Source organism: Leptonychotes weddellii, chromosome 6 (assembly GCF_054177405.1).
Source record: "Leptonychotes weddellii isolate Sample4059 chromosome 6, ASM5417740v2, whole genome shotgun sequence".
Classification (NCBI taxonomy): domain Eukaryota; kingdom Metazoa; phylum Chordata; class Mammalia; order Carnivora; family Phocidae; genus Leptonychotes; species Leptonychotes weddellii.
In genome coordinates, this window is record NC_138374.1 from 97,073,412 (window position 1) to 97,097,637 (window position 24,226).

The window sequence follows — 24,226 nt, forward strand, 5'->3', positions numbered from 1 at the left end:
GGGTACTTGAAGGAGATTATAATGTTGTGATTGTGTAATGTGTGTTTTATTTTATGTGTTAAAAATGTATTTATACTGCTTATGTAATTTTAGGTCTTGGCAAAAAAAAAAATATCAACACGATGCATTTTTTACCAATAAAATCATTATAATTTATGAACATTATAATTTACAGGGAAGTTTGAGATAGATGAATTGTATGGGTTGTTTTAGAGCTAATAGTCATTAAACAAAACTTGTGAACTAAGATCTAGATTATCTCACAGGAGGAGACTCGTATGTATCAACAGACTAGATAAATGAGGGTTTTCAAAAATCAACATGAATATAGAAGGATAGAGACCTGGTTTAAAGTTTATATGAGGAAATCTGACCTACTGAGCTGGTGACTGCACCTGAATTCAATAATATGATACGACTGCCAAAGCCCGGGATCAGCCTCAAACACCAAGACAGGCTCCAGGACACGGCTCCAGAGGAGGACCCCATGTATAATCTGGTGATGAAGACCAGTGCTATCAAATCCCTAACTGGGCTTAGTTCATTTCAGATTCTGACATCTGATGGAATAATTGGACAAATAACAAAGTTAATACCAATACCAAGACTCCACAATTCTTCCTGACACTTTTTCAAGGCCTAAGAATAAAGGCAGCTTCTTGAGAACTGCTCTTGATCAATTTGGATTGAGAAGAAACTCTTAATTTCCCATACATTCATTTTGCTCAACATGAGGTTGATAGTTTTCTCTAGGAGTTCTGGTTTTATATCAAGAAACATTCTCCCAAGGAAAACATTTTGACCTCCGTCCTTACCATCACCTAAAAACTGACAAAATCAGATGCAGTATTTATTATGGGGAATAGTTATCCTTTGGTTGGGTAATGAGCATGTATGAGGTGAATCCAGGCATCACGGGTCAGTGAATTCCTCTTCTTAAATGTTATTTTGTCACATGTAACTGCATTATTTACTCTGCAATGACTCCTGTGTTTACCCTTTGGAACATTCCCACACATGCACACTTTGAAAAGAAAATTAAGACTTCTATCATCATAATCCATACCCACCTCTTTCTGGTCTATATTCTGCTTTGAAAAAGTAATCTAATAGAATACTCTTCTATACTCTCTTTCCTTTGAAGTACACATATGAAAGATTGTTAAGAAATCATCTAGCTTTTTGCTTCTGGATAGGGTATCAGGGTGGATAGCTAGAAAAGAGCCAAGCATTTCTACACAGGGCCATCCATTCTCTTTACTCCCTGAGGACTTAGGATTAATTGTCCCTCAGAGAATTCAAATGGTCTAGCAGAAAACTCCAGCAGCAAATCAAAATTTTAAAAGGTGCTTCGTTCAAACTCCAAGAAGTTTCAACTTTAACAATAAAAATAATCAAAACACCACCTACAAATACAACTACAGTATGAACGCTACTTTTCAGTCCCCTAAAGGGCATCTTGTCCTTATATCTCTCCAAGGTGTTTGTGAGGTGACACTTAAATAAGCTTACCAGAGTAAGTAGTGAGAACATATGCAGAGCAATAGGAACAATTTTTATTTATAATTAACTTTGTCATTTGCTACTCAGTAAATTTAGGTGAGCCAATTACTCAAAGTGATCAGAGGTAGCAGTGAAAGCCAAAATTTTCAAGGAATAAATTCATTTCATTGAGGATGAGACCAGCCCTAGACCTACATCTGTCTTTAAGTCTCTACACCCCTACTTTGAAATAAAATACAAAGACAAATTCTATAAATAAATGTCAATTTGATTAGATTAATTAGGTTATTTAAATCAATATTTAGAAAGAAAGTAGCAGAATGATAAAAAGGACACCAGCTCTGGCATTAAAAACCTCCAGTTTTGAGACCAGCTTTGGTCCTTGCCAGTTTGGTGACCTGATGAAGTCTTGTTACCTAATAATACCCCAAAGCTTGAGTATCCTCATTTGTAAAAAGGAATATTACTATTTGTGTGGGTGTGAATTGAGAGAATAACTTTAAAATACATGCAAAATCACAAGGCACGTATTCCACAATTGCTGGTCATTTATGGCAGGATTACTTGGTGATTATTTCCCTTAAAAAAACTCTGGGGTACTACAGGTAGTAATAATAGCTAACATTCCTCAAGCCCTTACTTTGGGCCAAACACTGGTTCTACTATTCTTGAAGCTTTTACATGTATTATGAGTTACATGTAATGGACTCCGTATCTCACCTTCTTCCCTTAATTAAATATAAGCCAGTCCTCCTGTAAAAGTGAATTTATACACTTCTATATATATGCATTTGTAAGAAAGAAAACTTAAATAGAAATAAAAGCGGCTGTCTTCAGTTGAATCATGTCCAATACCAAAAATGTAAATCACATCTTTCATAGTTTCAGTGTGTCTATATCTGCAGTTTATATATAATCCCTTCCCTTTTCTTTTCTAGTCATTTTTTTTTGCTTTTTCTTAATTTCTTTCTGTTATACATCAGTTTGGCTTTTAAAATTCATAAGATTGTCCTATAAATCTAGAAATAAAAAACATACTTTTACATAGTAACATGATTTAGAATATGAGAAATTAGATAAAGTGTATACAAAATTGTCATCAAAAATTGCTCTTCTAAAATCAGCACTATCTTGGGGTGCCTGGGTGGCTCAGTCATTAAGCATCTGCCTTCGGCTCAGGTCATGATCTCAGGGTCCTGGGATCAAGCCCCGCATTGGGCTCCCTCCTCGGCGGGAAGCCTGCTTCTCCCTCTCCCACTCCCCCTGCTTGTGTTCCCTCTCTCGCTGTGTCTCTCTCTGTCAAATAAGTAAATAAAATCTTAAAAAAAAAAAAAATCAGCACTATCTTGTCCTCTTCTTTTTAACCATCTTGGCCTGTCTGGCCATGGTTTCTCATACTCTCCTTTGGCAGTTAATCCTAACATCAGCTGTTCCTACACTACAGCAAAACATTTTTTTCCCTTAACCTCAGCCTGCTGCAGTTTGCCTATTTACCCTTCTATTTCTGTTAAAGAATTGCAATAATTGGACCTTACCCCCATCTTCTTCATAACTATCTTGTTGCTATGTGATGATGCTTTTCTAATATTTTTACTCTTATTCCTGCTTTTTTTAAGGTCATTTTACTAATAGACTTTGCAAAGGGAAATTAAATTGTGTGTAAAGCTTTTCAGTTTTAGGGACCAACTATCTATATGAAAAAAATGTATTTTTTTACAATAATCCTATTATTGTAAAACTTCCTTTTTCTTTACATTTCAAATGTTTGACTAACTGCTTTTTGTTCTTTAAAACAAAAACATATAGATAGGGGACGCCTGGGTGGCTAGTTGGTGAAGTATCTGCCTTTGGCTCAGGTCATATCTTCAGGGTCCTGGAATCAAGCCACGGGGTCAGGCTTCCTGCTCTGTAAGGAGTCTGCTTCTCCCTCTCTCTCTCTGCCTCTCTCTCTGCCTCCCCCCAGCACTGCTCCTGCGTGCTCACACCCTCTCTCTCTCTCATAAATAAATAAAATCTTTAAAAAAAGAACACATAGATAAAAGGCTTAAAAGCATATCACTGCTATACCATTTTCTAAAAATCAGAAAGTTTTATAGTTTCCTATAAAGAATGTGACCTGAGACAGGACTTTGCACTGCATATTTACAAAGCTCTGTGTGATTTGAATACCATTTGTTGACATTTGTCTTCCCTTCTTTTCCCCAGAGAGAAAGCTCAGATACTTTTCAAGTTACTTCCTTGTATTCCAGATGAAAGATGATAAAGGAAAATGAAATTAATATTATAAATTTAATGATTTAAGTTTAGTGATTTTTTTTGTAAGTTTTTCTTGGAAAATTTTAAATTGCTTTTTAAGTTACCTATATCTCTATAAGAAATATAGCTAAGCCTAGTGTAATGTTAACGGTCAATTATTTAATTTACTTAAAACTAAATTTACTTTTCTTGTTTTCAAAATTATTACAAATGCAAAAAATTATTAACTTTAAAAAGATTTTTTAAAAGCTAAGTTAGTTTTAGTAGGATGCAATTCTTGTTGCTCATGATACCAGTGATTTGCGGGGAGGCACTAAAAATGGTAGAGGGGGACCTGAAAAGGGGTCTGGAAATTATATACAAAACAAAATTTAGTATCTCATACTAAAATTTTACGAAATTTGTAACGTTTAGTTTCTAGACTGATTTATGAAATAATACAATATTCTCTAAGCAAACACTGAAGAGAAAACAAAATACAGTCTTTAGGTGTTAAGTGATGATGTAGCCTAGAGTCTTTTCGTATTTGATCCTTACTCAAAGAAACTTTTTGCCATTCATTTAAAAAGAAATAATTCACTAGAAACTTCGAATCTTTGAAAGTAGGTAAAAAAAATAACCTCCCATGGTATCCCCAGTGCCTTTAACAATGTCCAATGTTGAATAAAGGGCAAAAGTAAATATTTGGTTTCTTCCCAAACTGGTTGTTCTACTTAAGCATCCTCTTGGATCCCAAGACAATGCAAAAATAAACCCCATAAGATGTAGCCAGTCCAGAGAAAACCTCCAGAGAAATGTACAACAGCTTTCATTCCAGGAGAAAAGAAAAGAAAGATTATTTTCTTGAACAGAGATATGATACAACCCTATGGAGTGCCGTATCAGGCTCAATTCCAGAAGGTGATGCACCAGGGCTCTGGGGAGGGAATCAATGGAGTAAAGTCAGGAATCATGATCCTTCACCCTAGAGGCAAATGGAGCATAGAGGGTAAGTACACTCCTTGAAGATCCTTCAGAACAAAAGAAAGGGAGAGGCAGGAAATCAGGAAGTGCCCATGCCAGGTCTCACTGAGAATGTAGGGATTTTCATTCTAGCCAGATATTAAAGAATACAGTTCAGCTGTATTTCTGCATAGAAAAAAAAAAGTGAATACAGTAAATCCTTTCTTAATATTCTATCAGCTAGAAATCTCCATTCCTTGGCCCTTCTGAATCTCTATGTAATGAAAACTGATAATTAGGTTTTTAAGTTACCCTTTGTACCATCAAGTAAAGCTTAAATTATATTTGATATAGTTTTTACTGTTAAATATATATTTTTAAAAGAGGCTACCCTCATATAACATCCATTTATTCAACAGCTATTTAAGTCCACTCTAGTGCATATATCAGTTCATCCCACAGGTGGATCAGAGGCTCAATGAGAGCTACAAGGCTCTTGGTCACAGGAGCTCATGCATGGCAGAATAAGGCAACATAAAAATTTTAACAACCAGGGCAATACAATTTCTAATTCCTATGATCCATGTAAAGGATAGAAATTTTTATGGAAAAGATTTTTTTCAGAGGATCTGGACATCTAAAGTGGCAAAGAATTTGCTAGATGGAGAGACAGAAAAGTAAATTCTCAGTAAGTATCAAGAAATGACTAAAAAAGAATGAGATGGTATAAGAGAAAGGAAACGGAGGATTATTAGTGGAAAAAATCATCAGAATAAGCTTAGTAAAAGAGAAAAATAGCCAAGGGATAACTATAAAAATCTATTTATATTTCTTATGAAATATAGTTTATTTTAGTGTATAATTTAAAAACTATAGAGATAGGCTCAATAAAAAAATCATGACTGAATACATATTTGGAATGCCAAGCTTTGGCTTTTTCACCCTATGCCCCAATTATGCTCATACCATGCACAGTTACAAATCAAGTCATTCACCCAATAGTGAAACCAAAGTATTAAACTTCAACTCTAATTTGGACTCTGTTGATTTGTATATAGTGGTATATTCAATCTTTCTTTCATTCATCAAAGAGTGAGCATGTTTTATATGCCATGCATTTTACTGGGGTAATGATGAACTAAATCAGACATGATTCTTCAATGTGAAATCCCAACGATGGAAAGAGGTAGTGAGATATGACCAAGCCTGGAGGACAGGGCAGGAGGACAGGGCAGGATCTCTGAGGAAGTGGTATTTAAGATTAGACTTTGAATACAGGATTTCAAACTAGGTTAAGGGAACATGGAAGTGAAGACAGGATGAAGGACAGGAACTTCCTATCCAAGGAGAAGAGCATGTGCAAAAATGCCACCAGGAGACGGGTGAGGATACACATATGGGGAGGCTCTATGTAAGGCCCTAAGACAGAGCCCAAGCCCAGAGGAGAGAGTGGCTCTATACAGGGCTGAAACAGAGACAGATCTCAGGTCACTCAAAATCTTGGGAAGAATTTGATGAGGTGGGGATGACTGCAGAGGATATTAGGGGGAAATGTTCAGAGATGTATTTTGAGATCATTTTGTTTGCAGAATAGAGAATAGCCTGGAAAATAAAAGCAAGAGTAAATGCAGGAAAATCACTTAGAAGCTTTTTTGATTTGTTTAGACTAAAGATATAGTAATTGGGGCTAGGGTAGTACCAACAGAAATGGAGAGAAGTCAACTGATATAAAAAATATTTAGAAAGTTAAAAACCAAGACTTGATGGTTTGGATGCTGGGGGAAAAGGGAGAAGTATATTAAGGATGATTCAGATTTTTTGATAGTATAACCAAAATATTATAGGCATCATTCACAAAGATAACAAATAGAGGACAAAGAGCAAGGATTTAGGACCAAGGATGGAGCAATGGAAAGGGCATGTGGAGAGAAATGAGCTGCCTAGGAAGCTGAGGAAAAGTGGGAAGAAAATGAGAATGTAGGGAAGGGTGTATTTGTCAAAGACAACAAAGATGTCCATCTAATATGCTGATGACTGAAATGTTTCCACTGCATTTAACAAGACAGAGATCACATGTCACCAGCTAGAGCTACTTTGATGGTGTGGGGCTGTGGGTGGGGACTAGAGTGACATAGATGGAGGAGTGAATAGGGGAGGTGGGTGTGAGGAAATGATGGTGGTGAATACAGACAACTTTCTTGACATTGAAGGAACTAAGAAGGATAAAAGTTGTTATTTATAAGAGGATTTGAGAAAAATAGAGATTTACTGTTTATTTTGTTTTGCTTTATATGGTTTGGTTTGTTGGGATTTGTTTGTTTTTTGGAGAGACTAGAACATACTTAAGAATAAATGGGAACTTTTAAGCAGCTGAGGGAAACAGCTTGAGAGTGCTAGGTTCCTGAGAAAGCCAAAGAGTTGAGATCAAGTAAAGAATGAGAATAGGATGGGTACTGGATGTCAATGGATTTGAGGTATGAGGAAGAGAGGGCTGCCATTTTTATATGCCTGTGTTTGAAACAGTAAGTGAGGTCACTTGCTCGGAGTAGATAACTCACTGAAATAACCAGTAATAAAAGGGTGAGGGGATGGAGATTTAAAGAGAGTAGACAAGATCTATAATTGTCATTGGGAGAAATAGGAGATTTATTTATTTTTTTTAAAGATTTTATTTATTTTGACAGAGAGAGAGAGAGAGCGATCATAAGCAGGGGGAGGGGCAGAAGCAGAGGGAGAAACAGGCTCCCCACTGAGCAAGGAGCCCAGGACCCTGGGATCATGACCTGAGCCGAAGGCAGACACTTAACGAACTGAGGCACCCAGGTGTCCTGAAATGGGAAATTTAATTGACCAAAGAAATACAGTAAGGTTATGGGAGTATTGAGAGTCCAGTGGAGATAGGTGGGTTTGTATTTACAGTGGAATCAACCTGCCCTGTTGTGAGACTTCAACAGCACTTGACCACTGGTGGATAGGCATGAATAATGCAGATAACTGGGGTCAGAGAGGAAACAGAACAGAAAAGCAATGGACAAGAAAAAAAAAAAGATATGTTTTTGAAATGATAGGACTCTGGGCTAGATTGGAGGAAAGTAAAAAAAGGAGAGATCTGAATGCCTGGGAGACAGGATAGGGGTTAATGAGGGTGAAGGAGCAGTTGTAAGCAATTGCATCAACAAGCTTGGTAGACAGACGGTTGCTGTTCGAGGTTCAAATGCTTGAATTAGTGATTTGAGTGGTAGAATGGATTGGTGAGGATAAGGTCCAGAGGGTGTGTGTGGGAATGGAAGACTGAGATAAAGTAAAGAACAGGTTATTGAAGATGACTAGCAGGTCAAGGAACTGAGGTGAGAAGGTTCTGACAGGTCATTCCCATAAATACTGAAGTCCCTGGGAGAGTGGCAGCCCTGAAGGGGAAAGGTAGCCAAAGATCCAGGTACCAATAGCTTAGTTGAATGATGAGGAGTGGTCAAAAGTTCTGGAAATGACTACAGCAGAGACCATCTACGGATGATGGCACAGTGAAGCAGCCTCAGAGAGCAAGTTTTTTTGTTTTAATGAATGGATTTAGCAATAATAATTTCAAAGCAGCAGTAAGGAGAAAGTACATACTAACCCTATCTCCAAGTCCTGTTTTTCAGAATAACAGTTAAACCAATGTTATTCTTCTTCTCTAATAACCAAATTATACTTATGGTCAAAAATTTTATACAGTTGATTTAAAGCATAGAATATCAAAATTATTTTAATTATACCATTTCTGTTATGGGGAAAGAATTAACTGTTCCTTATGATTCTCAATGAAGGGACTCACCGAGGGCCGGGTTCAGTAAATTTTTTCTGTAGAGGGTCGTATAGGAAATATCTTAGGCTATGAGGGCCAAATAGTCTGTCAAAACTACTTTTATCTGCTATTGTTACATGAAAGCAACCATAGATGATGCATAAATGAAGATGAACCCAATCTGCCCCACACCCATATCTATTGTTCAATTTATTCAACACTCAAGAGAAGTGGCAGTGAGAAAGTGAAAAATGAGAAAAAGAGGTGGTACTGGAATTTAAAACCCAACAATTATTTCTATCAGATTTAAAAATAAAGGCAATCGGACAAAAGCTCACGATTTTCCTTTCCCCTAAAACAAACTGAAAGCAAGCACTTACCTGAACATACAGTTCTCTGAGTTCATACTGAAATTTCTTGGGATCTGTGGTAATTGTCACTGGGCCAATTTCTATGAAGATAAAAATGACACAGATGAATAAATTGTAATCAACAGCATTAAAGACTTTATTGTGTTTGCAAATGTCTTTTCATTCGGCACTACATGGTTATTTATTAATAAGAAATATATAGCCAACAAAACAACAGTTTCTCAGTTTATAGCTACCAAAGAATAACTTAAAATTTGCTGGAAATCATGCTTATGCAGAGTGAATGTTTAGTCTTGGTAAATGCAAAGGGGCAGTCAAAAATGTCATAAGACAGAGTCAGGAGACCCCAGGTTCGGTCTCTTTTTACTCTCACTGGTCAGTGAATATTTATTGAATACCTACTTTGTTGCTGGACTCTAAATTAATCACTTACCCAGCCTATAATTCTGTTTTCTCAACTATACATTGTAAATTTGTTTGCAACTTTTCTGTAAGTCCAAATTAGTTGAAAAAAAAAATTAACATTAAACAACATAAAAACAAATGAACGTCAATGCCACAGTGTTTTTAAGAACTTGCAGAAGCACTGAAATGAGGACATTAAAAGTTCAGGAAATAGTCCCTATCACTTCCTTCCCCCAGCTGGGGTTGCTGTCCATCACTATCACCATTCTCCTTAGCTGACTTTGACCACCAGAATTACCTGACTATCCTGATGTACTGCACAAACCACCACTCCAAATGGGAACAAGTGGGAACACTGCATTCCTCGGAAAATCAGGACCTTAATAAGTCAGGTGAAGAGAAAGAGCCCAGATACCAGGGTGGGTAAAGTTGGCAATATTATTTTTATAGGATACAGTATGTCTATGGTAAACATTTTAATCCACAAAGATCATTTTCTTAAAAAAAAAAAAAAAATCAACCTTTAAAATAGACAAGTGGAAAGTGGCCTTTACAGGAATCAATTACTTCCTTAAGAAACATTCACATATTTAAGGAATATAGTATTAAAATTCATCAGAGTATCATGTGCATAGACATATCATCTTAAATTCCCAGGGTGGATGAAAAGTTTTCTACTTTATCTAATGAAGATACAGGCTGCATTCAAAATGATAATATGCAACTACAATACAAAATTATAAAAATATTTAACATTGAGTTTTTATAAGACATTTTCTAGCTTCAAAGGCACACTGCTAGACAAAAGACTTTATGACTTCAAAGGATAATAATTAATTAGTCAGGCCTTCTATAACGTGCTAAATATAATACAAAAACAGACTGTAGGATTTTAGAAATAAATGAGGTAAATTGGAAAGGAAGCACAATTTGTCTGCCACAACCCATGTAATTTTTCTTAAAAATCACATGAAAACTATGTCTGCATCCTTCATCACAGATTAGACACCTTGCAGTATGCAAAAGGAATGGAGAGGCAATTGGAAGAACTGTGTGAAAATGCAAACATCTGCATTCCATACCAAGCAGAACAGTTATTAGTTATGTGAAAGTCTTGTCCCAAGTATATGGAAAATCAGAGAAGCCTACTCCCTCAAGACTAAACAAAGGCATACTTTGCAAAGCAATGCAAAATAGCAAAGAATATGCCAGACAGTTACACCCTGACATATAAATTGTCAGCAGCATTGTCAAGCCAAACTTCTATGTTCCTACATGGCATAATACTGAAATAACTCTATAATTCAAAGCTCAAGAATTAGAAAGAAATACAAAGAATACTAGAGGAAAGCAATTACATAAGACTAAAAAGGACACACATAGAAGAATATTCCCTATAATAAGAATTTTAAAAATAGCCCTGGATATATGCCTGTTCTTCAAGAGTGGAGATCAAGGACTGCTATTAAAATAAAAGAACCGATTAGACTTCATTTATATCCATAGACTCAAATACCCATTTGTTTTCAACAAAGATAGGAAATCCCTCCTGAAGCTCATTAATAAGCATTTTTGTAAACTACATTGGACAGCTGAGATAAATCTTTTTATCAGTTATGAGAAATACTCAGGAGAGGTGAGGGCTTGCTGAACTGCCATATCCCTCCAGCTGTAAGCATCCTTTCCAATTCTTTTGAATTGAATGATATGACTATTTGGCAAAATCAGCCCTCCTCCCTTTCAGGACTTGCTTCCATTCCAGTCTTTCTCTTCACTTAATACAGCCCTGTGCCAGTTGTTTTATGAGCAATTTCCATTTCTCTTCCTTTTTGCTCATGTTGGTTTCATCCCCTGCCAAGCCTTTGATGACATTCAGCAGGTACAACTTTGTCCTCTCTTCCTGCCTGAACATGGTCCTCTATTGCTTACAGAATTAAATGGGAACTCTCCAAGGCATTCCAAGTCTCTCTTCCATTAATCCAGTTTTCTAACTTTGTCAACATCCCTTAGCATGAGGCTACTGTGCTTCCTCACTACCCCCATGGCCATCCCCACTGTCTTTCATTTGCCCATATGCTGCTCATCCTAAAAAGCCTGACTTAAGTCCTACTCCTTGGATGTTTTGACTTTTCTCCAATTTGCTTTAATGTTGTTTTTATTGATAATATTTGTACAATAAAGACATGGGAAAAATGAAGATGCACAGCATTCAATAGAATGCAGAGATCATCTCCACCTTATTCAGTTAATTCTATCTTCTTTCTTTTTTTTTTTTTTTAAGATTTTATTTATTTATTTGACAGAGAGAGGCACAGCGAGAGAGGGAACACAAGCAGGGGGAGTGGGAGAGGCAGAAGCAGGCTTCCCGCCGAGCAGGGAGCCCGATGTGGGGCTCGATCCCAGGACCCTGAGATCATGACCTGAGCCGAAGGCAGACGCTTAACGACTGAGCCACCCAGGCACCCAATTCTATCTTATTTCTTACAAAGAAAACCCAACAAAAAAAAATCAATCAATTAACCATCAATCTCCAAATAGAAGCACTGAGCTAGAAGGACATTAAAGACTATTTGGTTCAATTTCTTTATCCACGGACAAGAAAACTTGAGGTCCAGTGAAGATGAAATTGAAAACTTTGATGGTGGAAAAAAAAAAAGTTAAGCTATTTGAAAATATTTTCTACACAGAGCAACATGGGCAGTCGCTAATACTTCTTCTTTTCCAAGATCTCCAGTCTGTTGATGATTATATTACTACTGACTTTCTCCTCCTTTCCTCTGGACCACAGGCAAGATAGGCTATGTTCAAATGCCTAATCTGATGCACACAATATCCAGAATTCTTTATTGTTGCATGCCTGGATATTATCTTTACTAGAACAAGGAACGATAAAGAAAAAAAGAATAAAGGTTAAAGGTTAAACCCAGGCCTTTGGATCCTCTATTACTTGCTCTTTTCATTACATCATGGAGCCTCCATGCTATAGCTAAACACCATGTGACATGATCAATATGACACTGATTAGCCAACCAAGAAAGTTTTCAGTTTTCCCTATTAACCAAATGTTTTGTTCATTACTTCAACCAAGTTATTAATGCATAATCAATAGGTATCATTTTCCACATATAGCTTAACTTAAAAAAAAAAAAAGAAGAAACAAGGTGTCTAGGTGGCTCAGTTAGTTGAGCGTTGGACTCTTGGTTTCAGCTCAGGACATGATCTCAGGGTCCTGAGATCCAGACCCGCATCGGGCTCCATGCTCAGCATGGAGTCTGCTTGCGATTTTCTCTCCCTCTCCCTCTGCCCCTCCCCCTGCTTGCACATGCACTCCTTCTCTCAATAAATAAATAAATAAAATATTAAGAAAAAAGAAACATTAGGGCAACATGTATTGTTACAAATACAAGAAATATGTCATGCTCCAGAAGACCACTTTTGATTTAAAAAAAAAAAAGTGTCCAAAACTCCAAGGCAGTCTCCTCTTTTCATTTTGTTATTTCTCATTTCCTAGGGACTTATCAGATGGGTTGGATTTATTTCCAGCATCTCAGCCATTGTTCTCTTAATCTCAGTTGTTGGGTTGTATTTGAGAAAATAATGGAAAGAAGTTCACAATGTAATATTTTCTTTCACTGCTTCACTTGGCAAGATCGATATCCAGTTTCTCACTTCCTTTTTCCTTTCCATGAACAGATTTCTGCTCCTTACAGTTTTTCTTTCCTCAAAGTGCTTCTTGATAATATGAGGAATAGAAAGTGTTCTTGCTGGGATTTAAACACCATCTGTGCATGATTTGATAATGGTGTTCACAATTTCTTTGGTTTTAAAAAATATATAGTTCTTGGCTTTATATTTATAGTTACACGTAAATACGTGGAAACTTAAAATGAGAACCCCTTGCTGCATTATAAACTAAACAATATTTGCTGAGCATTATAGAAGAATCAAACATATATATAAATCACAGGACTTGTCACAATGGAAATTGTTGATAGCAAGCTATGAAAAATTAGAAAGTCTATATAGTGCCTGAAAAGAGCCAAGTAATACAGAAAGGGATAGCCAACTTTCTCAGTGTCCAGAGAGAATAAAGACCCCTGAACTCTAGGGAAACACACAGGGAAGGCATCAAGGAGGAGATAAGGAAGGAGGTGGGACTTGAAAAGAGCACCAGATTAACAGAGCCTGGCATTAGAGCAGAGAAATTCCAGGCATTAGGACATGGGCTGCTCAAAATCCCCTCCGTGAACTGAATCTCAACATGTTCCACACTCTAAAAATTCTACTCTTGATCAATTAAACACAAATCAATTATGATGTCTTCTATGTGCAAAGTTGCTAGCAAACAGACATATTCAAAGCATTAAAGTTGTCTAAATGAAAACTAATAAATTTTGTTTCCTGCTTTGGGATGCTACAGAAAAGCAGATTATTAACTATATTTACTTTTACTGTTTTCACTTTAATCCACAATACACTCTTTCCAGATTTCCCTATCCTCATTCAATTATAATGTTGCTGTCCAGCACCATTTTTAAATGATCTGCATCTAATCCATGAAAACAGAACTGTTTACTGACTTTGAACTACGCTAATGCCAAGTATATTTCAGGACTCATTTAACTGAGTACATTCCTACTCACACGAGAATAGGTAATTTTCAAGACCACTTAAAGGCCCTTAATGATTGTTTTGACATGAAGTGATGTATTTGGTGTGTTTTATAAAATCCAGGCCAATGGTGAATTCATTCCTAGCATGTTATCTCATATTGATTAAATAGCATTCTGCTCCACTATCCAAAGAGATTATTCCTTTAACAATGAGTTGTACAATAACCTTAAATATATGTACTTAACAAAATGGCAGCTAATATTTGTAAAATGCAAGGGTCATTTCACTTGGCCTGCTGCTGAACAGGATACAGAAAAAATCGTGAACATGAATTCAGCAATGTTACACAGCTGTTTAGAACAGGAAGCAAAGAAGAATGCCGTAATAATCGACACAGGACTTTGAGGTATATTAAGTAGGAAGGATATCATTGCTTACACTGGACCTTAGCCCAAGCTGCAGCAAGCACTCTTACAAAAACAGCCATGGGAATTTTAATGGCCAACAAAGTTCAAACTCTTAGTTTTACCTGAAATCCTAAATTTAAAAAAATGGCATTTTAACCCCAAAATATATCCATGCATTGATAAGGTATACTCAAATAAGAAAACATATAATATTTTGTCATGCTATTTAATAAAATTTAATTAATATAATAATAAAATTTATTTAACAAGCTTTCCAGTGTGATCATGGTACTCTGAAAGCAAACAAGAAGAAAATGAATACTATGTACAATAACATTTTAAAATTTTAAAAATGATATTCTTATAAGGAAATGTGTTTTTAATTTTAAGATAAAATTAGAATTCATTTCAAAGTTTTAATTGTTCTCTTAGACAATTCTTTAGCATTAATGGTCTTTCAAATAAATCTAGACATCAGTAAGGGATAAAGAAAAATTATAAAAGGAGTAAAATGTTGTTGAAGGAAACAATACATTTACTAGTCCTTAGAAATGAATCACTAATATTGTGAAAATTTCCACATGTTAAGAGAAGAGACTTAACTTCAGCTGTGATTGTTTCCACAACTAAACAAATGTATGCAGTCCTTTGATCATGTTTTCAGGGAAAATATAATTCAGAGATCCAAAATCATGTTTATGAAGCAGTACTTTATTGGCAAAAATATGGAAATCAGAGACATTGATAAAAATATGATAGATGCATTTATGTGTCTGTATATATGTGATATTAACTTATATGGTTTCCCCTAAATAGTTGCATTCATTCATTTAACAAATAGTTCAAATTGGCAGGAAAAAGCACAAGCAAGCAAATACATTTAAAGAGACATAGCAGAGGGGCACCTGGGTGGCTCAGTCGGTTAAGTGTCTGCCTTCAGCTCAGGTCATGATCCTGGGGTCCTGGGATTGAGCCCCACATTGAGCCCCGAATCGGGCTCCCTGCTCAGCAGGGAGCCTGCTTCTCCCTCTGTCTCTGCCTGCTACTCCCCCTGCTTGTGCGCTCGCTCGCTCTCTCTGACAAATAAATAAATGAAATCTTTAAAAAAATTAAAAAAAAAAAAGAGAGAAAGACATAGCAGAATCAGAAATGTCTGGGTGTGTCTTTCAAATTAAAGGGCTGACTGCATGGACTTAAGACCAGTGCAGTTGTACATGGCCCTGCTCTCAGAGGCCCCTGCTCCGTTGAGAATGCTTTGCATTCAACTGTCTTAAAATAATTTTATCTCTGAATTTGTGTTTTGTAAGTGAAGCTCAGTGGGACAATGGAACATGCAGTCTGCGCTTGGAGCCTTGGCTCATGTGTGGTCCTGCTTGCCACTACTTCTGAGGACAGGTTCACGGCCACCTCCCACCCCTGCAGGCCCTACCCTGGTCCTGCTTCTACAGCTGTCACTGTCCACCATCCACCCCAGCAGGGACCTGGATGTGAGGATGGGGAGGGTTGGGAGCCCTGGCCACTGAAAGCCATGTCTCAGCAGGGGCAAACCTTCTATACACTCCCAACCCAGGTACCAAGCATGTCTCAGTGCCAAGGTTTAAAGATCCCTGGGGGCCACCTGTCTGCCAAAGATTGGGGCCATGAGAAGAGCTGTTTGGCTCAGGTGACCAGACCCCGCCCCAGGCTGAAGCACAGTGTTTGTCCCACATCTGGTGGGAAGAGCAATCCCACAGCCCATCTGGCCAGATGCTGAGCTCAGCTTGCAGCCCAAGGCAGGACCTCAAGGGCCAGCATGAGTCTGCACTTGGCTCACAGGTATCCTGGTGCCTGGGGGTGCTCCCTCCTGGCGGCATGCCTGAAGGATCTTCATCTCCTCCCCGCAATTCTCTGAAGTCTGGTTTAAACTATTAGCATGGATTTTACCATCCACGCTTATTTTGTACAATGCCAGTTTCAAATGCAAATACCAGAGCGTTTAACTTGTGCATGGACGGAACCAAATTATACAATTCGTATAATGGTGCCTCCAACTGGCTAGAAGAGACATATACAAGCCAGACTTAGGAAGGTTAAATGAGGAACTATTCATTTACAATCCCAGCAACATTATAAGTGTTCCAGGTTTATCAAGACATTGAGGGGTGCCTGGGTGGCTCAGTCGTTAGGCATCTGCCTTCGGCTTGGGTCATGATCCCAGGGTCCTGGGATCGAGGCCCGCATCGGGCTCCCTGCTCAGCAGGTAGCCTGCTTCTCCCTCTCCCACTCCCCCTGCTTGTGTTCCCCCTCTCACTGTGTCTCTCTCTGTCAAATAAATAAATAAAATCTTAAAAAAAAAAAGACATTGAATTAAGTAGTACTCCTTATTGAAGAATATAAAAGATTTTTTTTATGAAAAAAGACCATTGTTATATAAAAGAAAGCTAAATGTTTAAATATATGCATTCTGACAATTTATGGATTAAATACATTAAAACAATCTCAAAAAAGTTTTTTTGTTTATGTGTTTTAGAATACTTAGCAACAATATTCTTAAATTTATTTTGAACAGCACATGGGCAATTATATTAATGAAAATTGATAATAAAATAAAGGACATCACAAGCATCAATAACTAAGAAGACAGAACTGCTGGTATATAAATGAATATATAATAACTGGAAAAGAATTAATAATCTACATACAAGCTAGTATCTGAAGACAAGATACATAAAATAGGATTATTTTAAAAAATATTTAACTTTAATTCATATTTTATAGTATATAGTAAAGTAAACTCCAATAGGCTTAAATGGTTCAATATGACCATTATAATTATTTTAACTGAATCCAAATTAGAATATAAATGTGATATACAGAAGAATAATATTCTCCTTTTCAAAGAAACAGAAGAAATCACAAGGGGAAATACTGACAGATATGAATATATAGAAATCAAATGAAAATTAATTATACTTGCAGTGAGCACAGAATAACATATAGAGTGGTTAAATCACTATGTACATCCAAAACTAACATATGCTGTGTGTTAACTATACTTCAATAAAAACAAAAACAAAAAAAATCAAATGAATATTAAAATCTAAAAAAAATAAATAAATAAAGCCAGATTTGGCAACATTTATGTCATCAATTAAAATAGATTAAAATCTATACTATCTGAAGAGATCATTCAAATTTGCACCAAAAAGGTACCAATCACTACATAAAAAGGAAATTCATTAAGAGAAGAAAAACAAAGAAATTAGACCATAAGCAAATGTTCATATTTCGTTATAGTGAAAGAGATAAACTTGAACCAATTTAAAGTACCTTGTAAGAAAGAAAAGGATTTTTTTTAAGATTATCACTCAAAGTGTAACACAACCTGGAATATGTATACATTTGGTAAGATTATAAGTGGTTACCACTTTTGTGAAATGTACTATAGTTATACGCATTTTAGGTATAAGTCCTAAAAGTATCTTCTGATAAAGTCATTTCCCTTTTTGTTGTAATTCCCTGAGAATAAAAAGACACAGACCTAAGTAAGATATCGACAAATAATGTCAAAATAGAAAAATGTTTAGAAACATATAAATCTCTAAATAATATCGGGTAGCAATTAACTATTGTTCTATGTAGAAACACAAGTAACAGTTTATCATGTTAACACTAAATAAAGAGAGGCAAAACATAAAATATATATACTTGGATTGCAACTATAGAAACAGCTATGCATAAGGACAAATTCTGAAAGGTCACACCAGAGTAAAAATTGACATTCAGAATAAGTGGAATAATGAGAACTATTTTCTTTCATCAGAAAATTTTCAAATTAGTGTACCCATTATTTAAAGAGAGAAAAATTTCACTCCAGCACATTCAAGCTTGAGGTTATACTCATGAATTTTGGTCGTATTCATGAATTTGTGGATCTTAATTGGTTTATAATGGTCTCTGGAAAAGGCACAAAAATATCTTTTGGCATTAGGCAAGGTAACAAGGAAAGCACTGATTTGGGACATTATCTGTTACTGTTGTGAAGTGAAATATTTGAAGGTGAAATATTTAGAATTTAATCAAAACAGTCATTGTCTGGATCCAGTATTCTTTTTCAATTCTCTCACTTCAAACTTTCATCTTTCTTTTAAATGCACAACTCTTGGCAATGTCATCTTCCTACTGTCAGTCTTTATTGAATATACAAAGAATTCCTTTTGATTGAATGAAATAAGACACTCTACAAACTTGTAACACTGAAATTCAACCACAGTCATATTTTGGTTCTATTATTATTATTATTGATTTTTATTTGCTCTACACACTCTTGCAATGATGTGTGTCTATTCATACACACATGTGTATTTGTCTTGCTTTTTTTGCTTCAGAGGAGAAATATCAAAAATACAAAATATTCAGTATAATTATTTTTTTTAGTTAGTTTTTTTTTTTAAGATTTTATTTATTTGACAGAGAGATACACAGCGGGAGAGGGAACACAAGCAGGGGGAGTGGAAGAGGGAGAAGCAGGCTTCCTGCGGAGCAGGGAGCCCGATGTGGGCCTCGATCCCAGGACCCTGGGATCATGACCTGAGCCGAAGGCAGACGTTTAACGACTGAGCCACCCAGGCGCCTTTCAGTATAATTATAAATGTTGAATGTGAAACTGAATCATCAATGTGAGTATCCAATTTAAATGTAAATACTTCTCCTAATATGAAGTTCAAAGTATTTACCTTAGTCGGTGGCTAAAAGTTTCCCCTCTTTGAAAGCTACCACAGTCTCATTAAGGTCGATGAAGTTAATTACTTTGTTCCAGTGTGAATCTTCTCCAAATGTATTTTCAACCCAAAACAAACCTGCACCTGGTGCCCATGCTTGGTATTGGGAAGGCTTCTACATAGCAGCCATCCCACTCCCTCTCTTCCCAGGTCACCAACACACTGCTGCAATTGCAAGGCCAGGCATAAGTGTCCCTACAGATACCAAAAGGCTGTGTCACATATCCAATACTTTCCAAAAACTATAGACAAGGAACAAGAGACATTCTGTTGCATTTTTCCGGTATCATGGTGATCAGTCTTATCACCACAGGGTTTCAATACCTGTGCTCCAAGTTCCCATGCTTCTCTACTTCACTTTGAAGAGCATTCCTGTTAACTGATTATATCAAGCCTTCTCTTTAAAACCTGAACTCCAAAAGGCAGGGGTTGTTTCTTTGTTGTACAGTCTGTACTCAAACCAAAATGTAATAATTAACATGTGTTTTACAGGCATCCATTAATAACAATTAGCAGAGACACTGAAAGGGAGATTTGTCCAACAAAAATTCCCAACCACAATGATTAATAGTGCTTAGATTGGTGCTGATCCAGATCCCACCAGAAAGCTACATAGACTAGATGAAAGTGTCCTTTGATTTGAAATTGTTCATTTACATGGCCCATATTTACTAAATGTTGGTCTTAAGAGGCATAGACTGCTTTGGTTAAGAGTTCTAGCACTAGAATCAAAACTAGTTGGGTTAGAATCAAGGCTCTGCCATATATTTGTTTTCGGCCTGGTTTGGTCTGGTTTTTGTCAAGCTCCTTAATCTCAGTGGCTTTCAGTTTCCTCATCTATAAAATGAGAATAATAATCATACTTACACCAGAGCTGTCATGAGAGTCTAATGAGGACAGCATGCATGGTGCGATGCCTGGAATGGACTAAACAGGCTAACTCTGCTGTGGCTACTGCCACTACTACCTGTAACTTCTGTGACAACATCAAAGACATTATGCTAGGTACCATGACGGGTTAAGTAAACATCTACTATAATACAAAGAGCAACTTCAATCTGGGAGTTTAGGAAAAAAAAAAAAAATGATACTTTTCTTGTGCCTATCACTTTAAGCTGATTTAATGAATTTGCATTTCCATCTCAAAAAAAGATTAGTAAGTAAAGTACATTCTTTTTAAGATTTTATTTTTAGTAAAGTACATTCTTATTAGAAGCCATGCCTCCTACAAAATTTTGTTTTTCCTTTTCATAAGATGAAAAAGTCAAACTTTTATTGTGTTTAAATGAGTTTTTAGGTGACTAAACCTCTACTTTCTTGCCTTTGGAGACAGTAGAACATCATTTACCATATCTGTCAATAAATACATTTCAGAATTTAAAATTTCATGATAAAAAGTGTTTCAGAAATATGCTTGATCTTTAATTTCTACTTCTCTGATACTTAAAACCATTAATACCCCCAAACAAAGTTGAGATAAAAGCAGCATTTACCAAAAAGAGAAAATAGTTTTCTGATTTAGGATCACTAATGTTTTACATAAAAATACTACTGTCAAGTTATACTACCTATTCTCTGTTCCCAAAGTAATCTAGAAAAATTTCCACCTCTATACCTTAGTTTATGTTTTTTCTATATAAAACTCTGTTTCCCCCTTGTCAAACTTTTCTTCAAGATTTAACTCAGGTCTCAACTTTTTTAGGAACACCTTCTTGAATGTCTGAACCCTTAGAGATCATTCCTCTGAATTCTTTTAATGACATGTCTTAACTGCTTACTTACCAGATGTGGTAGGCATTTTCTAAAATGGCCTACAATGATCCCCACCAGCTGATATTCACACCCTTGTGTAATCAATCCCCTCTCTTTGAGTACGGGCTAAACCTAATGACTTTCTTCTAATGAAGAGAATAGTGCGAAAGTGATGGGCTATCACTATCAAAATTAGGTTACAACGAGACTATGGCTTCTGTCTTGCATGCCCTCTCTTGCTCTTTGATGGAAATTACCCCGTGCACTACCCTATTTTCCCAGAGGGAGGCTCACATGGCAAGGAACTGAGGGCAGCCTCTGGCCAACAGCCATGAAGGACCTGAAGGCCTTCTCTGTCCAACAGCTCAGGAGGAACTCAATCCAAAAACCATGTCAGTAACTAAGTGGACCCTTCTCCAGTCAAGCCATACAATGACTACAAGCAAACCGGTACCTTAATGGCAGACTTGCAAGAGACCCTGAGTCAGAGGACCTAGCTAAGGCGTGCTGGGATTCCAACTCAACAAAGTGTGATATAAAAAATGTTGGTTCTGTTACAACACTAAGTTTTGGAATAAATTTCTGGGCAGCAGTAGATAGCTACATTAATTTAATTAATGTATATATCTATAGACAATAATGCATATTGTCTCCCAAGCTAGATTATAACTGCTCTGATGACAGTAACTGTGACATTTTGAATCTCCATCCCTTGAACAGTGACCCTCACTGTTTGATAATGGTGATATTACAGAAATACACAGACAATGATTTTGAACAGTATATACAAATCATTACCTTAAAATAGGTGCTATAGCAAATATAGAGGAATTACAGTCTATCTTCAAGAATCTGTAGTTTAATGTGCAAGAGAGAAAAAATATAAACATTTGTATGTATACTTGTGTTTATAATAAATGTCCAAACAGAAACACACAGATATCGTAGAAATGACCAATTTTAGAAGGGGTGAATATTTAAGCAATTATCATTTAAGTAATTAAGTAATAAAAGCAAATGAAAAGGAAGTGTGATGTCTAGACAAATTGGAAAATATTAGTATGGAGTATCTGAAAAATATGTAAAAAAAAGAAAATACTAAATATTACAAAATCTCTTAAAATAAAACAATTATGGCACTTAGTCCTAAAAAAAACCACTAGGGATATAGTGAATATTGATAAAACTCTGAAGTCATACATACATTATCTCTAATGATGCATATGAATCTCATCATGATAATGAAATCAATAATGTCAAAGCGATGAATTAATTGAAGAACATTCAAAGCAACTGAAGTTGAATTAATACTCTAAAGAAGTCATCAATGAAACATACACTCTGCCAAAGAATAACCTGACAAAAATTTAAGATCTCTTCTGGGAAATACTATTCCTCTAACATTTTTTAATTCAACAAATAATTTTTAAGTCCCTACTAGGTAACCATGCCCTGTGCTTGAAGCTAACCATTGAAAGCCTAATATGTAGCTGTACAAGGTGAATTTATGTAACTTCTTTCGAATTCTATAAATTTCAACCCATCTACTGAGTTTAAGATAAAAAAAAAAAACAGCTGAATATGTTTGGTACAGGTCATAAGGAAGAATGTGTAGAAGGCAATTTTCTGAAGAACAAATAGACTGAAATCGAACAGAACGGATTATTAAGCACCTAATATCTGACAGCACTGTGCTTGGCACAAGGGAACCAACTGTGGAGGAGACAGACATGATTCCTTTCCCCATGGAATTCACAATCTTAGAGAGAAAAAGGAGAATAAAATAAACAAGCAAACAGAAAAAATGGCAATAGGTTAGAATAAGTACAAAGATGGAAATAAGCAAGCTACTGAGACAAATAATGGGGAGAGCAGCTGCTTAACATTACATTACCTAGGGAAGAACTCTCATTTTCATTGTATAAAACAAATGTCCATACACTCCATCCATTTTTATATTGAGCTGTTGGCATTTTTGTGTCAATCTGCAGAACTCTTTATATGTTAATTAAATTATGTTTTTTTCTAGTTTGATGTTTCTTATAAGCAATTTTGACCACGTAGAAAGTTTTCTTTTATGTAGTAAGTAAAATTTATTACTCCTTTTCTTATGGTTCCTGGTTTTTATCATAGTTGGGAAAGCTTTTTCATGTTGAAGTTATATAGAATTCTCCCATGATGTCTTCTATTACTTTTACGGTTTATGTTTTTATATTTACATCCACAATCCATTTGAAGTTTCTTCTGGTATGAGCTAGAGGTATGGATCCATTTTTTTCCAGATGGCTACCCTGTTGGCTCATCATTATTTATTGAAAAATCTATTTTTCCCCATTGATATATGCACTGCAATTCACATATGTACTCTATATTTTTTCCATTGATTTTTCCCTCCATGCCCAGAACCAAACTGTCTTAATAATTGAGGTCTAATAAGTTTTAATCTCTGGTGGAGCTAATTCCACATCATTGCTCCCCTTTTGCTGAATTTTCTGGCTATTTGTGCTTCTATATTTTTCCATTATCAACTCTAGATCAGTCTATCTAGGTCCCAAAATATCCTGTGTTTTTGTGATTGTCACATAAATTTATAAAATGAGTAAAGTGGCAGGATATAAAATCAATGCAAATCAGTGGCATTTCTATACACCAACAACAGGACAGAAGAAAGGGAAATTAAGGAGTTGATCCCATTTACAATTGCATCCACAACCTTAAGACACCTAGGAATAAATCTAACCAAAGAGGCAAAGGATCTGTACTCAGAAAACTATAGAATACTCATGAAAGAAATTGAGGAAGACACAAAGAAATGGAAAAACGTTCCATGCTCATGGATTGGAAGAACAAATATTGTGAAGATGTCAGTGCTACCTAGAGCAATCTACACATTTAATGCAATCCGTATCAAAATACCATCCACTTTTTTCAAAGAAATGGAACAAATAATCCTAAAATTTGTATGGAACCAGAAAAGACCCCGAATAGTCAGAGGAATGTTGAAAAAGAAAAGCAAAGCTGGCGGCATCACAATTCCGGACTTCAAGCTCTATTACAAAGCTGTCATCATCAAGACAGTATGGTACTAGAACAAAAACAGACACATAGATCAATGGAACAGAATAGAGAGCCCAGAAATGGACCCTCACCTCTATGGTCAACGAATCTTCGACAAAGCAGGAAAGAATGTCCAATGGAAAAAAGACAGTCTCTTCAACAAATGATGTTGGGAAAATTGGACAGCCACATGCAGAAGAATGACCATTTCCTTACACCACACACAAAAATAGACTCAACATGGTTAAAAGACCTAAATGTGAGACAGGAATCCATCAAAATCCTAAAGAACACGGGCAGCAACCTCTTCAACCTCAGTCGCAGCAACTTCTTCCTAGACACATCGCCAAAGGCAAGGGAAGCAAGGGCAAAAAT

The 24,226-nt window shown here is 36.1% G+C and overlaps 1 protein-coding gene across 1 annotated transcript in view; it reads right to left on the reverse strand.

Annotated features, from left to right (window-relative positions):
* HMCN1 (hemicentin 1) overlaps positions 1-24,226 on the reverse strand; it is a 420,986-nt gene that overhangs the window by 323,845 nt on the left and 72,915 nt on the right. The window contains exon 2 of the mRNA XM_081823192.1: positions 8,866-8,936. Coding sequence (XP_081679318.1) covers positions 8,866-8,936 — 71 coding nt within the window. The remainder of the gene's footprint in view (positions 1-8,865; positions 8,937-24,226) is intronic.